Source organism: Protopterus annectens, chromosome 10.part0 (assembly GCF_019279795.1).
Source record: "Protopterus annectens isolate FY-2018-M chromosome 10.part0, PAN1.0, whole genome shotgun sequence".
Classification (NCBI taxonomy): Eukaryota; Metazoa; Chordata; order Ceratodontiformes; family Protopteridae; genus Protopterus; species Protopterus annectens.
The window spans coordinates 597948632-597966962 of record NC_056744.1 but is presented as its reverse complement, the minus strand read 5'-3'; the positions used below and the strand labels follow the sequence as shown (position 1 = coordinate 597966962).

General features: G+C 42.1%; 1 protein-coding gene across 18 annotated transcripts in view; it reads left to right on the top strand.

Annotated features, from left to right (window-relative positions):
* PTPRF (protein tyrosine phosphatase receptor type F) overlaps positions 1–18331 on the top strand; it is a 3404399-nt gene that overhangs the window by 2290502 nt on the left and 1095566 nt on the right. For all 18 annotated transcript variants that reach the window (XM_044085436.1, XM_044085429.1, XM_044085440.1 and 15 more), the window contains one exon: positions 8807–8940. In XM_044085436.1, the coding sequence (XP_043941371.1) occupies positions 8807–8940 (134 nt within the window). The remainder of the gene's footprint in view (positions 1–8806; positions 8941–18331) is intronic.

Here is an 18331-nt window from a genome sequence, read left to right as displayed (position 1 = left end):
GCATAAAATGTCAGAGAAAAAAATAGCATGCTGTATAAAGCAGAAAAGCTGAAAAAGTTAGTGGTCAGTGAACCAGCAGGCATATGCAAGTGACTGTTGAAGCTCAAAACAGTCCTGTCTGTTCCTGTAAAAAGAAAAGGGAAAGCCACTTTGTTCATAGTAATCCACCGTTGCATTCCTGTAGGTATTTTGCAAGCAGCTTACCAAAGTAGTTTGTACTCATTCTCAAAATGAAGTAATAAAAACGCCAAGTAATTATTCTTTGAGCTTTAAGTTGTCAGTTTATTCAAAGTAATTAGTGCTTTTGTCTATTCGACTTAGTCAGCTACAATTTTTCTTCCTGAAAAGGCACTACATTTCGAATTTTTTTTTTTAATTTATTTAACATTTGTTAACCGGGAAAGTCCGACTTGGAACAAAGCCAATTTTCAGCAGAGGCCCAGGGAGAAAGGCTCCAGATATATGTCTTTGTAACGTGGGAGAAAACCAGAACACCCGGAGGAAACCCACACAGACGCAGGGAGGACATGCAGACTCCACACAGAAGGCACCCCAGCCGAGAATCAAACCGGAGAACCTCTTGCTGTGAGGTGACAACGCTACCGCTGCACCACTGCGTCATCCATTCTTTTTACATTGTCCATTGTATGAATTGTTTAAATATACCCTTATTATTGGGGGTAAGACTATGGTTCCTGTTTAGCTCATAGCTGGACCTGCTGATTGGAGAAGAGACCAAGTCCCAAATTAGAAAAAAAAAGTCATGGATTGGCTTATAGTTAGGCCAGCTGATTGGAAGGGGATGACAAATCCATAATTAGGATGCGAGAAGCCTTGCCAACTATCCATTTTCTTTCCAGACTATCTGGAAATTAAACTGACTGGTAGTCCAGAAAACACAGTACAATCCCCGGTGTTCTGTTTAAAAAAAAAAAAAAAAAAGCAACACAACTATCAAAGTTTGTTAAACCTGCGGATTGACTTTTTTTTTTGTTTTTTTTTTTTTTGTTTTTTTTTACAGCAGTCAGGCCTCAGAAACAAAAAATTCAGTGCCACAGCTGGAGGCTATATCTTTTTTCTTGCTTTCAGAAGTATTTTTCACAAGAGGGATGGGTAGAGAGTTTAAAATGTTTCCTGCCCAGTGACACAAAGCAGCCAAGCTACATACATCCCTTAAACCAGAATTTGCTAGCAGACAAGCTGAGCAGGGCCTCTTCCAACCCATATGATAAACTCTCAGTTGAAAATGGGATCCTACCTAGTCAGACTTTTTCGGAAATCAAATGTCAGTAAAGAAAACATTATACCAAATACTGATCAGGGATGGGAAGCTGGCAATGAATGCATTCTCTGACTATTGGGGTGGAAACCGTTATGCTTTGTCTCCCTTACTGTTATTATCAGAGAAGAGTTATGACTCATGTGAGTAGCCCTTCTTTAGCCAAAAAAAGTCATGGTTCTACCAGGTTGTCTAAATGAGCAGATAAAGGCCATTAGCTGTCTCACACGTGTACAGTGTTAATGTAACAGATTCCCTAGTGCTTTCTTGTGTGAAAAGTAACAAGTTAGCTCTATGGGTGCTCTCAGCCTGCATCACCACAGAAGTACTCTGCATTTTCTAGGGGACCAGTAAGTCATACCTGTCTGAAAGAGAAAGCTTCTCAGTTTGGTGTTCAGATAATCACATTGAGCTTGCTGCTTTCCTCGTTGTAGTGCGATCTCAGAGTTGGTATATATAATTAGCAGGGCATGAGGGGGGTGCAGCCCCCCACAAGAGCAGATTTCAATAAAAGGCATTTCTGATGAAATGTCATTCGCTGAACTGTCACTTCACTGAAGTGATATAGACCCACTGTTAAGTGATGATGTTGGAAGCTGTTCTGCTTGATATAGTGTCTGCTGAGAGGTTTGAAGGTCAGGTAATGACCAATTAATGAAGTGTAAACCATCTATTGTCTGCCCTGGATGCACCTTACCCATGTGATAAGTACCGTATTGATTTTTATAAGACGTACATCTGTCCTGTACTAATGGTATAATGTGGAATTTTTATGTTGAGTGAGAAACTGTGTAAGCCTAGATTCTCAAAACGAAGTCCAGAGAAGGACTATGCTGTATTGTGGTGCACATGAGATAACTGTACAATACTATTTTGGTGACACTCTGTATGCCAAAGGCAATAGTATTCCCTGCCACCATTTGTATTGTACAGTGGCAGTTTGTCAGGTGGGACAGGGTGGAGTATTAAACGGTAAGGCCATATTGCTGTACTGTAATTGTTGTATTAAGACCTACACTTTAAACTTTCTGCTTTGGCCACCTGAAAGGCTGCATTAAGGGATGCCACCTGAAAGGCTGCATTAAGGGATACTGTAGTGGGTACGGACACTGAAGTGTCTAAAGTTGGGCTTTCCCAAACAGAGTTTTCACTGAATATTTTTCCATAGAGTTAAAATGAGTGAAATAGCATTACAGTGAAACAGAGACTTTAAATTTTCTCTGAGATGCTGTGACTCTGATGTCAATGCATCCCAAATATTAATTATTTATTTGCTAAATAGTGACTGTGGTTTCTTTGAATGTAAACGAGAAAAATCCACTTAAAAGAAAAGAGCAGGTGTTCTCTTCACAAAATGTGTAGTAAGCCAGTTCTGAAATTTGTTTCAGCAGTGGAATGCTGTAGGGAGCTCAGTGTTTTCTTCTCCTGCAAGCAGTTTCTTGTTAGAGATGTTTCATGGCTGGGTGTTGGCACTGTTTGGCGGTATAACCCTCAAGTGTTGCACTTCCATCGTTTAATGTCAGTAACAGGTTCTTGTTTGCAGAAGTAAAATAGAGCATGGTGGATGAGATAAGGAAGTCCCCAGAGAGGAGCTTAAAAAATTAGATGAACAGGCACAGGAAGCAACTGAAAGTTCCACTGTAGGTAATTCGGGAGTTGGGAGAAGTGTTTGAAGTTTTAAAACTGTATGATCTATTCTTCAGCTTTGGAATAGTGTTAGTCAGCTGGAGGAGGATTGTGTCGGTGGTGCTGAGGGGATAGGCTTATTAAAGTTGTAATACCATAAATGAGTTAGCTAAAATATGTTTTGATAGGTAATAGAAAGCATTCTGAGAGCATGGGTGGTGCCTCCCAAGCATCTGTAGTGGAAGTATGACTTCACAGAGCAGAAACCTTGCCAGTTTCACATTAATTTTGCTTTTCAACTAATTGACATTAGAAATGCATAATAAAAGTAGTTGGTTAGACATGAACATTAGCAAGGCTTTCAGAAGGATACCACACAGGAAGTTTGTTGTCGGCACAAAACTGTAGTATGATGCAAGATGGTTGCAGGGTGAGTAGGGAAGGAATAGGAAGCAGAGGAAGTCATACTGGAAGGACTAGTGAAAAGCTACTAACACGAAGGATATAACTAGCTTGGATGATGGGTTTGGTGCCTGTTAATAGGTCACTGCCTGGCAACTAGATAAGCCTTTTGGCTGACACCATCATAATTAAAACTGAAGAATTAATTTCCAGGATAGGCTAATAGGCTGGACATACATGAGGAAGTTATAACTTAATGCAGTAAAGCACAAAAGTCATACACATTGAAGTATGTACTGTGAGGGTGACATATTAGTGAGAGGGCTGAAGTCATACTGGAAGGACTAGTGAAAAGCTACTAACACGAAGGATATAACTAGCTTGGATGATGGGTTTGGTGCCTGTTAATAGGTCACTGCCTGGCAACTAGATAAGCCTTTTGGCTGACACCATCATAATTAAAACTGAAGAATTAATTTCCAGGATAGGCTAATAGGCTGGACATACATGAGGAAGTTATAACTTAATGCAGTAAAGCACAAAAGTCATACACATTGAAGTATGTACTGTGAGGGTGACATATTAGTGAGAGGGCTGAGCTGGGAAACGAGAAGGGAGGAAGGAGCAGGGTGTGGTTAGCACCCCTATGTTTGTTTACAGAAGACAGTATGAGAAACCCGTGGAAAAGGTAACCAGGATCACAGCTTATATTGTGATGGGGGACTGTAGTAAATCGCAGATGTCTAAAATTACTTCAAATGCTGAAGAGTCTATTTAGAATTCTTTGTGAACTCTGGAGACTGGGAGTGTTGTATGGCTGGTTGAGTATGTTAGTAGAGGGCCACAGAAATACTTTGGTACATAGGAAGGTTTGTCATACAAAGAAAGTCTTGAGACACTGAATGATATACTTCCTTTGGGAAAGGAGGGAGAGGAAAGACTTGATCAGACATATTCCATAGTCTGAAGACAGGTGGCAAGGGTGGAAATGTAGTATAAGGAAGTATTACAAAAGGTTATACATGGATCATGAAACTAGACCTAAAAAGACCAAAGCATGATTGCTAAACAAACTGGTTAAAGCAGTGATAAAATAGAACTTTCACTACAAAAATATCAATTTAGACCAGCACTTGAAACACATGTGCATTTGCTGTTACTGCCTGTTTGGGTATGGATTTCTAAAAATAAAAGCCTCCACTGCAGAATCACAAAATCCAGTGCATATATTATTGCCTATTATAAAGTAAAATGCATTCTATTATATTTCTTTCTTTTGCATTGCAGTAGCATTTTCGCCCCATCTACAAACACTTTTAACCTTAGTTTCAGATTAAAAAACTTGAAAAAGTTGGTTTACCCACACTCATGTCACTGAGGATAAATGGTGAAGTATAACCTCAGTGACATCAACACAGAGAAATCATGAAGTGCCTGTGTAGACTTTAATGAATGCCTCACTGTGCCTGATGCTCAGACATCTTAAAGTCTGTGGATATCCCTAAGGTGACATCACTGAAGGATGTACTAAATTTGTTAGGGCTATTTTTTTTAAGTAGCGTGACAAGGGCAAAATGAATGGCAGCACTTGCCTTGCCACATGCAGCAATGTGCTTGTGAAGAGCAACAGTATACTTTAAACTGCTTTTCACAAAAGAAAAAGAAATTCTGATAAAACATATTCAAACCATGATCAGTGTTGCACAATACAGTACTGAGATATAATGTATATGAGTCGGCATATACAATAACATGCATTTATGTTACTGTTTATTTATATTTGCTTGCTAGCAGGAACAGACAGTAAGCATGAGTAGTATTTCCTTTAAGTACATTTCCACATTCTGTCTCCTTTCCATCCCTATCGTCGTCATTCAGTTTTCATCCATCTCATGCCTTCTTGAAATGCCCCTGTCTACCTCCTCATTCCATTGAGTGCCTCTGAGGATTCTTTCTCCAGGTCTTATTCCAGTAGTCCATTTCATGGGTCCACTGCCCTCTACATGAAGAAGCAGTTTTACAGATCTGTGGAGTAATAAGTGTTTGCAATTTCTTGCATGTACCCCCCCCCAACCTTCCTGATCAGGATGACTGAACCCTTCAGATCACCCTGACATGAGCTTGCACACCCATATCGTATTTCCCATGTCTCTCCTTCTCTCAGTTCTTTTAATCTCTAGGCATAACCCTTTTCCATTCTTCATACGACACCCTTCTGGTGGTCTTCCTCTGTAGTCCTTCCAACATTCTGGTGTCGCTTTCCATTTATGCTGCACAGAACTGCACATAGTATTCAGAATGTGGCTTAATAGAATAGAATCTTAAATTCTTTGCTTCTGGAGATGGCTCCCCTAGGGATTCACACAAAATTCTATTGGTGTTGTGATTGCGCTCTCACTTTACTGCTGGTGATCCAGTTCAGCTGTGATCCGCACCCTGGAACCTTATTCTGCTCTCTTGCCACACCTTTCATTCCTGCAGATACTTTACACATCAGAGATGCTGCAGTGTAGGTGTAGTTCTTTGCATTTACCTGCACTGACCCTCAGCTGCCCACTTTTCTGATCACTTGGTAAGTATTTCCAAAGCCTTTGTTAGATGCTGTCTATTGTCCTATGCTGGTACACCTAAGTGTTTGTCGTCAGTGAAGAGGTTGATCCTGTTCTTCTTTCTTATGTTTAAAACAAACAAGTTATGGAGTACTAGATGTAGGACTGATACTTGTGATACTCCAGTAGTCATTTTCCTAACACCAGGTATAATCTTTTCACCTGTTGTGTGTCCTACCCTTCAGCCATAGTTGATAGGTTTCCTTAGTCTGTACCCTACACTCGACTCCTTGAGTTTTCCTGGCAGCCACGTGTGCAGAACCAAGTCAAAGGCCTTGATGGAGTTCAGGTTTACTACATCTAACAGAAGCTACTATCCGTTTTCCTTTTGACCATTAATAATTCTGGTCATTTTTGACTGACAGGATGTTTTGGTCATGAACCCCTGTCAGTCATTGTCCTCTCGGAAAGCAACCAAATGTTCCCTCAAGATTTTATCCTTTATTTTCTGGGCAATGTAGGTGAAGAAATCTGTAGTTCCTCATATTTTTTTTCTTGCTCCCATTGTTGTGTTAAGGGTGCCAGATCTGCTCTCTTTAAGTCCTCCAGCACTTCTGCAGTGACTAGCAGGTGATCGTTTGAGGTCCTCTTTCTGAGAAGGTGTGCTAGAGCAGTGGTCATATCCTGAGAACCCTGGAAAATAGCCCATTCAGGCCAAATACTTTTATTCTTATTTACTGTATCTGTTTCCTCTCAGTCCTATCTACTACTCCTTTTTAGCTTTCTCTTTTGTTACCTTTCTGCTTCCTTCCTTGTAATCTTTCCAGCATAGACCGGTAACTGCAGTAATTATTGGTGTACAACTGGTTAATTTAAAGTAAACTTTTTTGTTTGTTTGTTTTAAGTAAGATATCTATGTAATAGTGATAGCTACTGCTTGACCTGTGGTGAAGCCAGTTTATCCATTTGGGTTTTGCCATCGGGGATAATTCGCACTGGTTTTATGTAATTTGTCTACATCTTTGGTTGGTAGTAGAGTCCCTTCTACTAGAAATTACAGTTCTGGTACAACACTTCCTTTCTGTCTCTTCACGTCTTTCAAACCTCAGTCACTGGTGACAGAAAGCTGTTATTGTATCACTGATGACAGAAATTGTAAACCCATGCAGTGGTTTTCTGAGTCTGGTTTTATACATCTGTCCCTTTTTTTTTTTTTTTTGTAATTTAGACAGTCTGTATTAAGCATTCCTGGTTAAGTATCAGGTGTAATGAGCACTGGCCGCCTTCTGTACTGTAGCCATCACCCTCCCACCCGGGACAGTACTAGTCTTCCTCCTTCCTGTGTCCATTAAGACCCACTGTTAGCCATTCAGTGGTAGAGTTTATGCAGTTGTGCTTCTTTGTGCATTTAGCAGACAATATGATGTGGACCACATTCCTATTTCACTGGGAGTGGCAGCTGCAATGCCTTGTTATGAGCTAAGGTCCTCCCTTTACTGTTGTGTATCTTCTGAGAACTACTTTATTCTACAAATAAGTTAGGCAGAGTGCTTTTTGTGTCTTGCTATTAATAGGATAAAATGCTATTAAAGGAAAATTGTTACATTTTGAAATAGCAAGGATTATTTTTTTCTTTTGTCTGGCACAGCCTTGCTGCTTAACTCAAATGTGAGGTTTCTGCACTGGACATTTGTGTGTGTCATAGCCATACCTCCCAACCCCTGAGCATTAAAAGTCCTATCCCTGGCATTAAAGAATCATAGCAGAGTCAGAAAGTAGAGCACTTCAATTTTAAAATAGAAGACCTGTAAATAAACCATTTGTAGTTAGTGATAGGAAAATTAGTACAGTCTTTAACAATGTATGTGTCCTCAAACACCATTGGAAAGGTTTATCTTTATGAAGAAAGTTATTTCTAGGAACAACAAGGTAAAGTAACAGCAAAAAGTGATGCTGTGTGTAAACCATAGCAGTTGAGAGGTTTGATCATAACAAGTTTGTGTCTGCACTGTGTAGCAAGTCATATATGTCTTGTGGGACTAACAGTCAATATCACAGTAATTCATAAATTAAAATAAAACTGTAGCATTACCTCTTGTTTGAATTATTGACTTCTGGATGTATTGTGTCCCAAATGTGATGTATGCAAGGAAGTTTCAGTAATTTGGGGCTTCACACCTACTTTACTCTTCCGTGTGACACAACACAGACAGTTAAAATATAAACATTTGGAGAAATGTTGTAGCTTAGTTCTTGTTCCAGCTGTTTTTAACTTCTGATTAGTCCGGGAACAGAAGAGTTTGAAAAATGTCCAGATGCAGTCAGAAGCTGTACTGTGTACTTTGGGAAATAAAATCGGAGCAGCTGAATTGCGGTGTAACTGTTCTCATCAGAGCAATAAGGCATTGTTAATTAAAGGTTTCTTGTTCTGAGGAGGCTGATGAGTAGGTATCATGCTGAGTGCAAGAAGCCCTGAGTTTGGTCTGTCTGAGAGTAAGCTAGCCTCTTGAGTTAATCTTCTAGGGAGGTAAAGGGTTTTAGTACCTTAAATTTTCTTTCTATTCCATTGAGGATTGCAGGTGCATTCAAACACAAAGCAAACCACAAATTCGATTTACTTGGATAAATATTGAGTCTGACCTATGAATGTTTTCATCGGCCCCTGTGATACCTTCAAGTAGCTAAAAGGGGGGTTTAATTTTTTGCCTTGATAAATACAGCTGCATCTGTTTATGAATCAAAGCAACAAAATTCTAAACACTTCCCACTTCACAGCTTGGGAAGTATAAAGGGAATTTTCTGCAGCTTAAGCCTGAAGCCATGCACAAACTAATTAAAGAAAACAGCAAGCTGCTGTGGAAGGCATTTGATTGTGGAGGGTGGTGTGCATGTTTTAGTAGATGTTCATATTCTGATTTATTTTTCTCTCTCTTCTCCCGGTTCCATCCAGTTCCCACGCAGCCATCTAATTTTGATGCAGAAGCTGTTTCTGATACGGCAGTAGAACTCACATGGCGACCAGCCCAGCAGGACAGAATCGCCAAATATGAACTGGTTTATTGGGAAGGAGCGGATGGCAAACAGGTAAAAGTCATATATGGAAAAGTGTAATATTACTTTCTGTTGTGCCTTAATTCAGAAGATAGAACTGGAATAGTTCAAAAACATTGCACTGGCATGTGTTTTGTGTTATAGTTAATGATTAACGTGTCATTATTGTCATGATATGTTGGGGCTCCCACTCTGACAGTGGCATTTTGGTGATGGTATGCAATTACATAGCTCAGCTTAAATAAAATAATGTTCTTCATCTCACATTGCTGCAGTCCTTACATAAGGGTAGTCCGCTGTCCCTCGGTCGGCCCGAATACCAAAGTATTAGGCTGACGTCGGTCATGGGCGCTCAGATCTGACATCAGAGCGTCAGGGTATTAAAGCGCGTGACCGACGTCATATCCTCAGTCTTTTTTGCCGCATGGTCCGATGCAGAAGCAGCGTTTGCAAGTGCCGTTCGGCGTTCTGAAATTTTCGTATTCTGAGTTTCAGACCGAAACCAAGTTGGGCTAAGTACCCCGTTGGGGAATATTTTTGTTTTTTCTTGCCTCAGTTAATTCCGGATGTCAGAAAAAGTGAATAATTGTATTTCTTGTGGGAAACAGATACCGCATAGGGATTACCACTCTCTTTGTATTCCTTGTTTGGGACCTGAGCACGGCGTAGTCGGGTGTCGCTTTGTGCTAGGTTTAATAAGCGCACCATTAAACGTAGGTTAGATTGCGCTAGGCTTGTCTTCGATGGCGGTGTAATTATAATATGCCGTCGGATCCTCCGGCCGCGCCATGAAGAAGCGCAAAGAGAAATCTTTAAAGTCCAGGCAGGATGAGTCGTCCGTTCCGGACGCCGGTTCTTTAGAAACTACGGTGGAATCTGTGGGTCCGGCCGAGGTTTCAGTTGAGTCTCAGGGGGAGGCTTTAATTTTGCAAGATGTGGCCTCTCAGGAGTCAGGTCAGGCTGAGGGGGCCTCTCAGGTTGCTGTTCTCCCTTCCTTGCCCAAGGTGGTTAGGCCTTCTCCTTCTGTTTCTAAGGCTCCTTCCAAAGGCAGGCCTGGTTTGCCTTCCACGGATGTCAGTCCTAGTTCTGCAGGTTCTGTGCCTAAAAAACACATGCTTGAAATGGCAGAAGATTTAATTTCTTTAATCAGAGATTCTATGCCCCCTCCTGATAAGAGACCTAGGGTGGAGCCAGAGGTGGAAAGTTTGGAGCAGGCTTCAGATTACTCAGAGTCTTCGGCTGAAGACATTCAGGATTTTCCTCCTTATTCTGATTCAGACGCAGAGGATTCCACTCCTTCTGCTTCTCCTCCAGAGGATTTTTCTTTTTCAGAAACCCTGCATTCTATGAGGGAGCATTTTAAATGGGAAGGTCAGGATTTCTCAGATTCCCGAAAGAGGCTTAGGGAATTTTTGTTTTTACCACAACATAGGCCCTTGGCTATACCTCCTGTTTTGGATGTTGTTCAAGACATTTTCTCCGAGGCTTCCCTTAATCCAGACTCTCTGCCTCCTGCCAGTTAAGCCAGACAGGTATTACAGGGTACCTGAGGCTCATAAATATCTGTATAAGAGTCCAAGGGCTGACCCAGAAACTATTAGCCAGGGACCTAAGGGTGTCAGGGCTTCTGTTGTAAAGAATCCAGTTCCTATGGATAAAGATGCTAGAGCTTTGGATAGATGGGGTAAGAAAGTGTATACCTCTTCCACTTTAGCAATGAGGGCTTTGAATTGCCAGTTTCATATGTTGAAGTATCAGAATTTTCTCCTTACTCAACTAAAATCTAAAGTGGATGCTTTGGCAGAGGGCATAGAGTGTAAAGAATTACAGGATTTGGTACATGCCTCTGAACAGGTGGGTAAGCATTCTTTGCAGTGTGGTTTCGATGCTTTACAGGCTTCTTCCAGGGTGGCTGCCACTGGTTCAGTTATTCGCAGGCACGCCTGGCTTAAGGATCAGAATTTGTCAGAGCATGTTAAAACTAGAATTTTGGATGCTCCTTTACAGTCTGAAGTTTTGTTTGGTTCTCCTGTGGAGTCTGTCTTGAAGAAAATGGAAGACAAGGCTAAGTCTATGCAGACTGTTAAAGATTTTTGCAGGTGCAGCCTCCTAAGTTTAGCAGGAATTGGCCTACTAAGGGATGGGCTTATCCTTCTTCTGATTCACAGTCTAGGGGTAGATCTAGACGTGGTAGGGGCAGAGCTCAGAGTACTTTTAGGCCTAGAACATGGAGTTCACCTGCACAATCTACAGGTGAGGGCAGGGCCAGTCCTTTGTAAACAGGCCCAATGACCTGCATTTTCAGCTGCCAGATTCTTCCTGTCTGGCAGCTCCTTTGGGAGGAAAGTTGGCACTCTTCAAGCAAAACTGGCTTTTAGTCACCCAGGACAAATGGGTGTTGGACATTATAGACCGAGGCTACAAGTTTTATTTCCATACATTGCCTCCTTTCAAAGGCATGCCAGACGTTCCTCCTCAGCAAAGGGTAGAGGCTCACAAGCAGATTTCTTTACTTCTTCAAATGGGGGCTATACAGCAGGTCCCTCTGTCAGAAGTGGGCCTAGGATTTTATTCTCGCCTGTTTCTAGTACCAAAGAAAGGAAACACTTGAAGGCCGATTTTGGATTTATCTATCCTCAACACATACCTGGACATTCCAAAATTCAAAATGTTGACGTTGCAACAACTTCTACCTCTGTTGGGCAAAGATCACTGGATGGTAACTCTGGATCTCAAAGAGGCTTATCTTCATGTTCCTATCAGGCCCAGTTGCAGGAGGTACCTGCGTTTTGGCTGGGACTTTACATTATCAGTTCTCTGCATTGCCCTTTGGCTTATCTACTGCGCCCAGGGTGTTCACAAAGGTTCTGGCTCCAGTGATAGCCTTCTTACGGTTAAGAGGAATACAAATTTATCCTTATTTGGACGATTGCCTGATTCTTGCTCAAGACAAGTCGAACTTCTTCATCATCTACAGTATGTGCTGGCAGTGTTAAGGTGCCTAGGGTATTCTGTGAGCGAAACAAAGTCCAGTCTAGTACCCTCTCAGGAAATGTGCTTTCTGGGTGTGAGACTGAATACAGCTTCCCAGATGGCTTTTTTGACCCTGGACAAGCAAAAGAACCTTACTCTTTACTTCCATCAATTGTCTCTACGGTCCAGGCTGACTGCAAGGACAGTCCTTCAAGCCTTGGGGTTCATGGCATCTTGTATTCTGGTGCTTCCCAATGCCAAACTGCATATGAGGAAGCTACAATGGTATCTCAAAAATGTATGGACACAACACTGCCAAGATCTGGACACTGTCATTCAAATAATACCTTGCATTCAAAAGGAATTTTTGTGGTGGGCTCAGGAATGTCACCTAAACAAGGGACTCTCTGTGACCCGACCAGAGGCGAGTCAGATTTTAACGACAGATGCCTCAGACAAGGCTTGGGGAGCACACCTCAATGAAAAATGGGTTCAAGACACATGGCCTGCCAGACTTCAACATTTACATATCAACTTGAAGGAGATGTTAGCAGTCCAATTTGCATTGATGGCTTTCAAGGATTTACTTCACCCAGGGCAAGTGTTGATTCAAACAGACAACACAACTGTCATGTGGTACATCAACAAGCAAGGGGGAACCCATTCGTACCCTCTTTGCAGGCAAGCAATGATTTTGTGGGAGACTGCTCTCAGTTTACACCTCAATCTTCAGGCAAGGTTTCTACCAGGAGCACAGAACTCCTTAGCAGATGTTTTGAGCAGACAGATAGTGGATCCCCACGAGTGGAAATTGGATCCTCATGTATTTCGAAAATTGACAGTGGTATGGGGAACTCCAGACATAGATCTGTTCGCTTCTCCACTAAATTTCCAGTTGCCAAAGTTTTGCACAAAAATGTTTCATCCCACAGCTTGGAAAGTGGATGCTCTATCATTCAGTTGGAGCAATCTTCACGTCTATGCCTTTCCGCCTCTGCCTCTCCTCCCCAAGGTACTCTTGAAGGTCAGACAAGACAAGCCCTCCATGATTCTAATAGCTCCAGATTGGCCTCGACAGCACTGGTACCCTCTGCTGAGGAGTTTAGCAGGAGCCTCCATGGCCTTTGCCTTGATTCCGCACCTTTGTCACAGGAGGGCAATCATTTCCTCAATGTCAGGATTCAGTCCCTGCATCTAACAGCCTGGCATATTCTGTTCTAGAACCTGGAGGGTCGCAGCTTCCACAACAAGTTTTGAATGTTATTTTGGAGGCCAGACGGCCTAGTACAAGGAAAGTTTATGCTGATAAATGGAGGAGATTTTTAATTTGGAGCAAAACAAAGGGCTTTGATGTTTCCAGGCCTAATTTAAGTGTTTCTCTTCAATATCTTACAGAATTATTAGACAAGAGTTTGTCTTTCTCCTCTATAAAAGTTCATGCTGCAGCCATTTCTGCTCACTATGACTGTGACCCTCCATTATTCTCTCATCCTTTGTTTAAGCAATTTCTTAGAGGGGCAAAGAACATAAGACCCCCACGTAGAGCTCCTACTCCTGCCTGGGATCTCAATTTTGTGTTGGAAAAACTTACTTTACCTCCTTTTGAACCTGCAGCTACTGCTGAGTTAAAGTTTTTGTCTTGGAAGACTGCTTTTTTGTTGGCCATTACGTCTGCTAGAAGGGTTTCTGAATTACAGGCTCTTATGGCAGTTGAACCCTTCCTAATTTTTCATAAGGATAGGGTATCTCTGCGTACTAATCCTACTTTTATGCCTAAAGTGGTTTCAAATGTGACCTTGAACCAATCAATTCATTTGCCTACTTTTTATGCAGATCCCCAAAATAAAGGGGAGAAAATTTTGCACACTTTGGATATTCACAGGCAGTTGCGTTATTATTTGAGCAGGACTAAAGGGTTCAGACAGTCTCAGCAGTTGTTTGTTTCTTTTGCTTTGGGTTCTCAGGGAAACCTGTTTCAAAACAAACTATTTCTAAGTGGATTGGCTTTTGTATTGCTTTTATTCTCATCATGGTAAGGAGATTCCGGCTGGAATCAGACCTCACTCCACTAGGGCTACTGCCACTTCTACAGCTTTTTAAGGGAGTAGCTACTAAAGATATTTTGGAAGCAGCTACTTGGAGTTCAGTGCATACTTTTTCTAAACATTACCACCTTCCTCTTTATTCCAAATCTAGGGCTGGATTTGCCACTGCAATCTTACAGGGCATTTTGGCAGCTCCCAATGCTTTATGATTTTGCCAGCCTCCCTTTACCTCTGCTTTGGGATTCTACCCATATGTAAGGACGGCAGCAATGTGAGATGAAGAACATAGTACAGTTTTGTACCTACCATAAATGTAGATGTTCGAAGATCCACATTGCTGCAGTCCAATACCTCCCTCCTTCCCTCTGTAGTTTGGAATGGTTGTATGGTTTGGGTGGTAGCTGTTATTTGTACATGCCTTTTGGGAAGTATTCTATTTTTGGCTGTGGCCTTTCTTTTTAGGGCCTTCTGACATCTGGGGCAAGAAAAGACTGAGGATATGACGTCGGTCATGCGCTTTAATACCCTGACGCTCTTATGTCAGATCTGAGCGCCCATGACCGACGTCAGCCTAATACTTTGGTATTCGGGCCGACCGAGGGACAGCGGACTACCCATATGTAAGGACTGCAGCAATGTGGATCTTCGAACATCTACATTTATGGTAGGTACAAAACTGTACTTTTTTTCACTGACTGGGGGATGCATCTATTTCTAAGAATTTGATTCCATTGTCCCTAGACTACTGTATCCTTTTTGTGCCAGCAGCTGTGAACTGTAAAACTGTGATTCATTGGGTGGGAAGCTTTTATATACTGACAAGGAGGGTCCATTATTTAATTTTATTCTCCCTCTCAGAACCAAGCACTGTGTGTGACACAGGTCTTATACACTGCCATAGTACATCACTTTTGTATACCATTTTGTACAGGTATCAGATGTATACTATGTGCCTACTTTGTCAGCTCCATCCTAGTTTCACATCAAGAAAGAAAGCTGCCACTTGTCTGCTCAACAAGTCCCACATTAAAAAGGCCTTTCATGACAGAAAGCTGTTCACATAGTCATTACCTGGTTTTGTAAATGCATTCCCAGCCTTACTGTAGTGGATATGCCTTACATCATGGATCCATGCTGCATTTAGACTAGCAGAGTCTTATCGCATCATGGGTATAATGATCAGCCAGTTGTGGCACAAGGAAGGTTCTGAATGGAAATTATTGTTTTAATCATGGTTGCTAGCAAGTTAGTTCAGTCATTACTGTATTACTTGTGTTCAGAATGTTCAGATCTTTTGTTTTAGAATTTGCCACTCACATGCTTGGGATCTGAAAACCTAATGTATGTCAGAAAGTTTTTGCTCCCATTGCCAACAGTACTGTGGGTCTTGTCTGTTGAGTCAAATGAAAAAGGCCTAGACATTGATTTTTTTTTTTGCATGTTGTCCCAAGGCTGGTGGAACCTTGGAGGATCTGTGTGATACCAATTTTAGTCCCCAGTCTGACCACTTATAAGTTAGCAGTGTTTCTGACCACTACTAGGAGAGTAGTAGGATCTCAAGAGTCATCTGTCATTCCACTACTGCTTCTCACTTGGCCAACCTGGGTTGCCTTCTGTCAGAGCTAGGGATAAGGAAATGTGTGCATCTGTCTCCCTGCATTTTCCCCCTGGGAAGGGTGGTTTTTGAGGTTCCCAAGGTCAGTTTGTCAGAGCTGTAATGAAACCTCTTCTCCCAATAACCCATCCATTCTGGAGACTCAATCTAAAGTCATCTGCAGAGTGGCCTTTTGGTCTTGTGCCTTCTCTGCAGAATTTTTTACATCAGTGTCTGGAGGAAGAATGCTGAGGATACTTGGGTCATTCCCCGCAATAAATGGCGGAACTTGTCTTTGATGCCATTTTTGCATCCTAAAAGGATTCAAAATCAGCCAGTTCCATTTCTGAAAAGGCACCTGCCCCCCCCCCACTTGTCTTTGATGCCATTTTTGCATCCTAAAAGGATTCAAAATCAGCCAGTTCCATTTCTGAAAAGGCACCTGCCCCCGTCCCTCAACAAAGTGATATCATCATGTCTTGACCAAGGATCCCAAGGCAGATTCTTTTGTGATCTTTTGAGGTCATAAGGACTATAGCAACTTCATATTGCTTCCTGCATGAGATGGAATGTAAAAGCTTGGGTAGGGTAGATGAGTGTGTTTTTCTCTACCTGTCCGAGACTTCAGTTGCCTAGCTGTATGTCGTAGCTGTTGCAGTTCCAGTTCTCCTTTGTGTACTGAGCTCTACAATAGATTGCAGAATGTCCTGGGATCAATGAGGTATTGGCAAAGATAATTTTGAGGACTGCCATGGGCTTTTGTTTAGCTTGCTGTAGTTTTGACTGTGATGCTATGGCCAGAGCAGCTTGTGTAGGTGTAAGATGGTCTCTGATGGCATAGCTCATGGTTTTCTTCTTACAGGATGAGGTTTTCTTTGGGCAGGTTTCCCAAACTAGACTGAGGGCATCCAAAAATGGACGTTTTCAGTTAACTCATTGGATAGTGCACAACAACCTCATTTTCTTCCTGTACTAAATAGTTTAAGCAAGTCCCTGTTAGAATGAGTAAGGCCACCGAGTGTCGAGCAGTGGTGCCTCCCCTTGAGTCATAGATGTTTCATCTACAGTTGCAGTCTTGGTTATTCCTCAAGATTTCCCTGTTCTCTGACTTTGCCTTAGCTTGAGAAGCTGTCACTGCAGAACAGTGGGTTGTAAAGGTGATCAAAGTTGATCTTGCCTTGGAAATGTTGGATCCTACTCAAGAGGAGGGCTTCAGGTGTTAATGGTGGTTAATACAGAGCTCTTGGAATAGGTCTGGCCTTTATTTTTCCAAAGGGACTTTGAGACGTTGAGCTGAAGTCTCCTTTGGAGAAAGGCAGACAGTTGTAATACCACCTTTTCCTTATTCTGAAAAATATCCGAGACTTTCATGCCATCCTGGTAATCACTAACATTGTTAAAGAGATGCATTCTGTATATCAGGTTTCAAATGGTAACTGTCCAGAGGGTTATCTTAATGGAGATGGGAGCTTGGATGGTCCATTTTGGATATGATGGATGGCTTTTGGCTGAAATCCAGATAATAGGTCCTTATGATCACCATGGATAGGCTTCAGTTTCAGTATGCTCTGTTGTAGTTTGGTCTCTTACACGTAAAAAGGAGGTAGCCACTGTAGCAGTTGAATTGCAGGGGAAGAAACTTAAGATGTTAAGTTGTCCATCTCGCCTTCGTTCTTGCTGTTTGGGATCGGAGCCGATCCTCTGCTCTGACTCGGCCATCTTCAATAGCTCGGTTTACTGGCTCGAGGCTACCCCTTATCCCATGATGCCTAGCGAAAGCTACCCAGATCTCGTTTGCCGCTTCAGCTACGAGGTGTGTCGTTTCTGGCTCAGGCTTGTATACTTTTGTATATTTATATAATTATATTTGTTTAAACTTCTTAAAACTAGCGTATACTTCCCCTTATAGTTTTATTCTCTGTGGGTGTAGTTTGTGGACGTCGCTTCTTTCCGCAGTCCATTTTTTTCTTAAGAACTCGTTTAAATTAGAGAGTTCTCCCCCCCCTTCCTGTTTAACTTAGAGGCTCTCCTTCCCTTCCTTTTTACTGTATTTAAAAAAAAAAAAAAAAACTGTTGTTCGTTTAGAAGTGTAGAGATTTTTTGTTTGTCTGTATTGTGGTACTTGGATTGTGTGTAGTGGTAGAGTTATGTCCAAGGATATGAAAGTTTCTGGCTTCAAAAAGTGTGACTCATGCTGTCAGAAAATGTCTGACAGATTGGCACACTAGTTGCGTTTATTGTTTGGGCGCTGTTCACGTGCAGGACTCTTGTTCTATTTGCCACGCCTTTAGTCCAAGGTCCTGCAGGAGCGCAAAAACAGATTAATCCTTCAGGGTTTATTGAAGCCTCAGGATTCACCGGCAGAGAGTTCTCAGCCAGTGAAATCCCCTAAATCTTTCAAACCGTCGGCTCCACCTTTGGAGTAGACTCCTGTACTGGAACAACCGAGTATGTCTGTTCTGGCTGGCACCGACAAGACAACTCCTCTGTCAGCTCCATCAGATGTTTCGGAGCTGTCACGGAGCCATAAGAGACTGAGGTCCCCTTCTTTAGAGTCCATCCACTTGGCGCCTCGGTCACCATTATTATAAAGTGAACGTAGCCACCATTCTTCACACTCCTCTTGATCCTCTAGGCTTTGGGATCATGATGTGAAGAGAGTAGTAAGTAGGTTGCTTAAGTCACAGGCACTAGCTAAATTACTGTCCAGCCCACCTCAACAGGTATTGGCCCGACTCCATTGAGTTTGGAGCCGGAGGTTGTTGGTGTGCGGGTAGTGGAACCGTCAGCTCCATTCACCATCTCTCCTTTG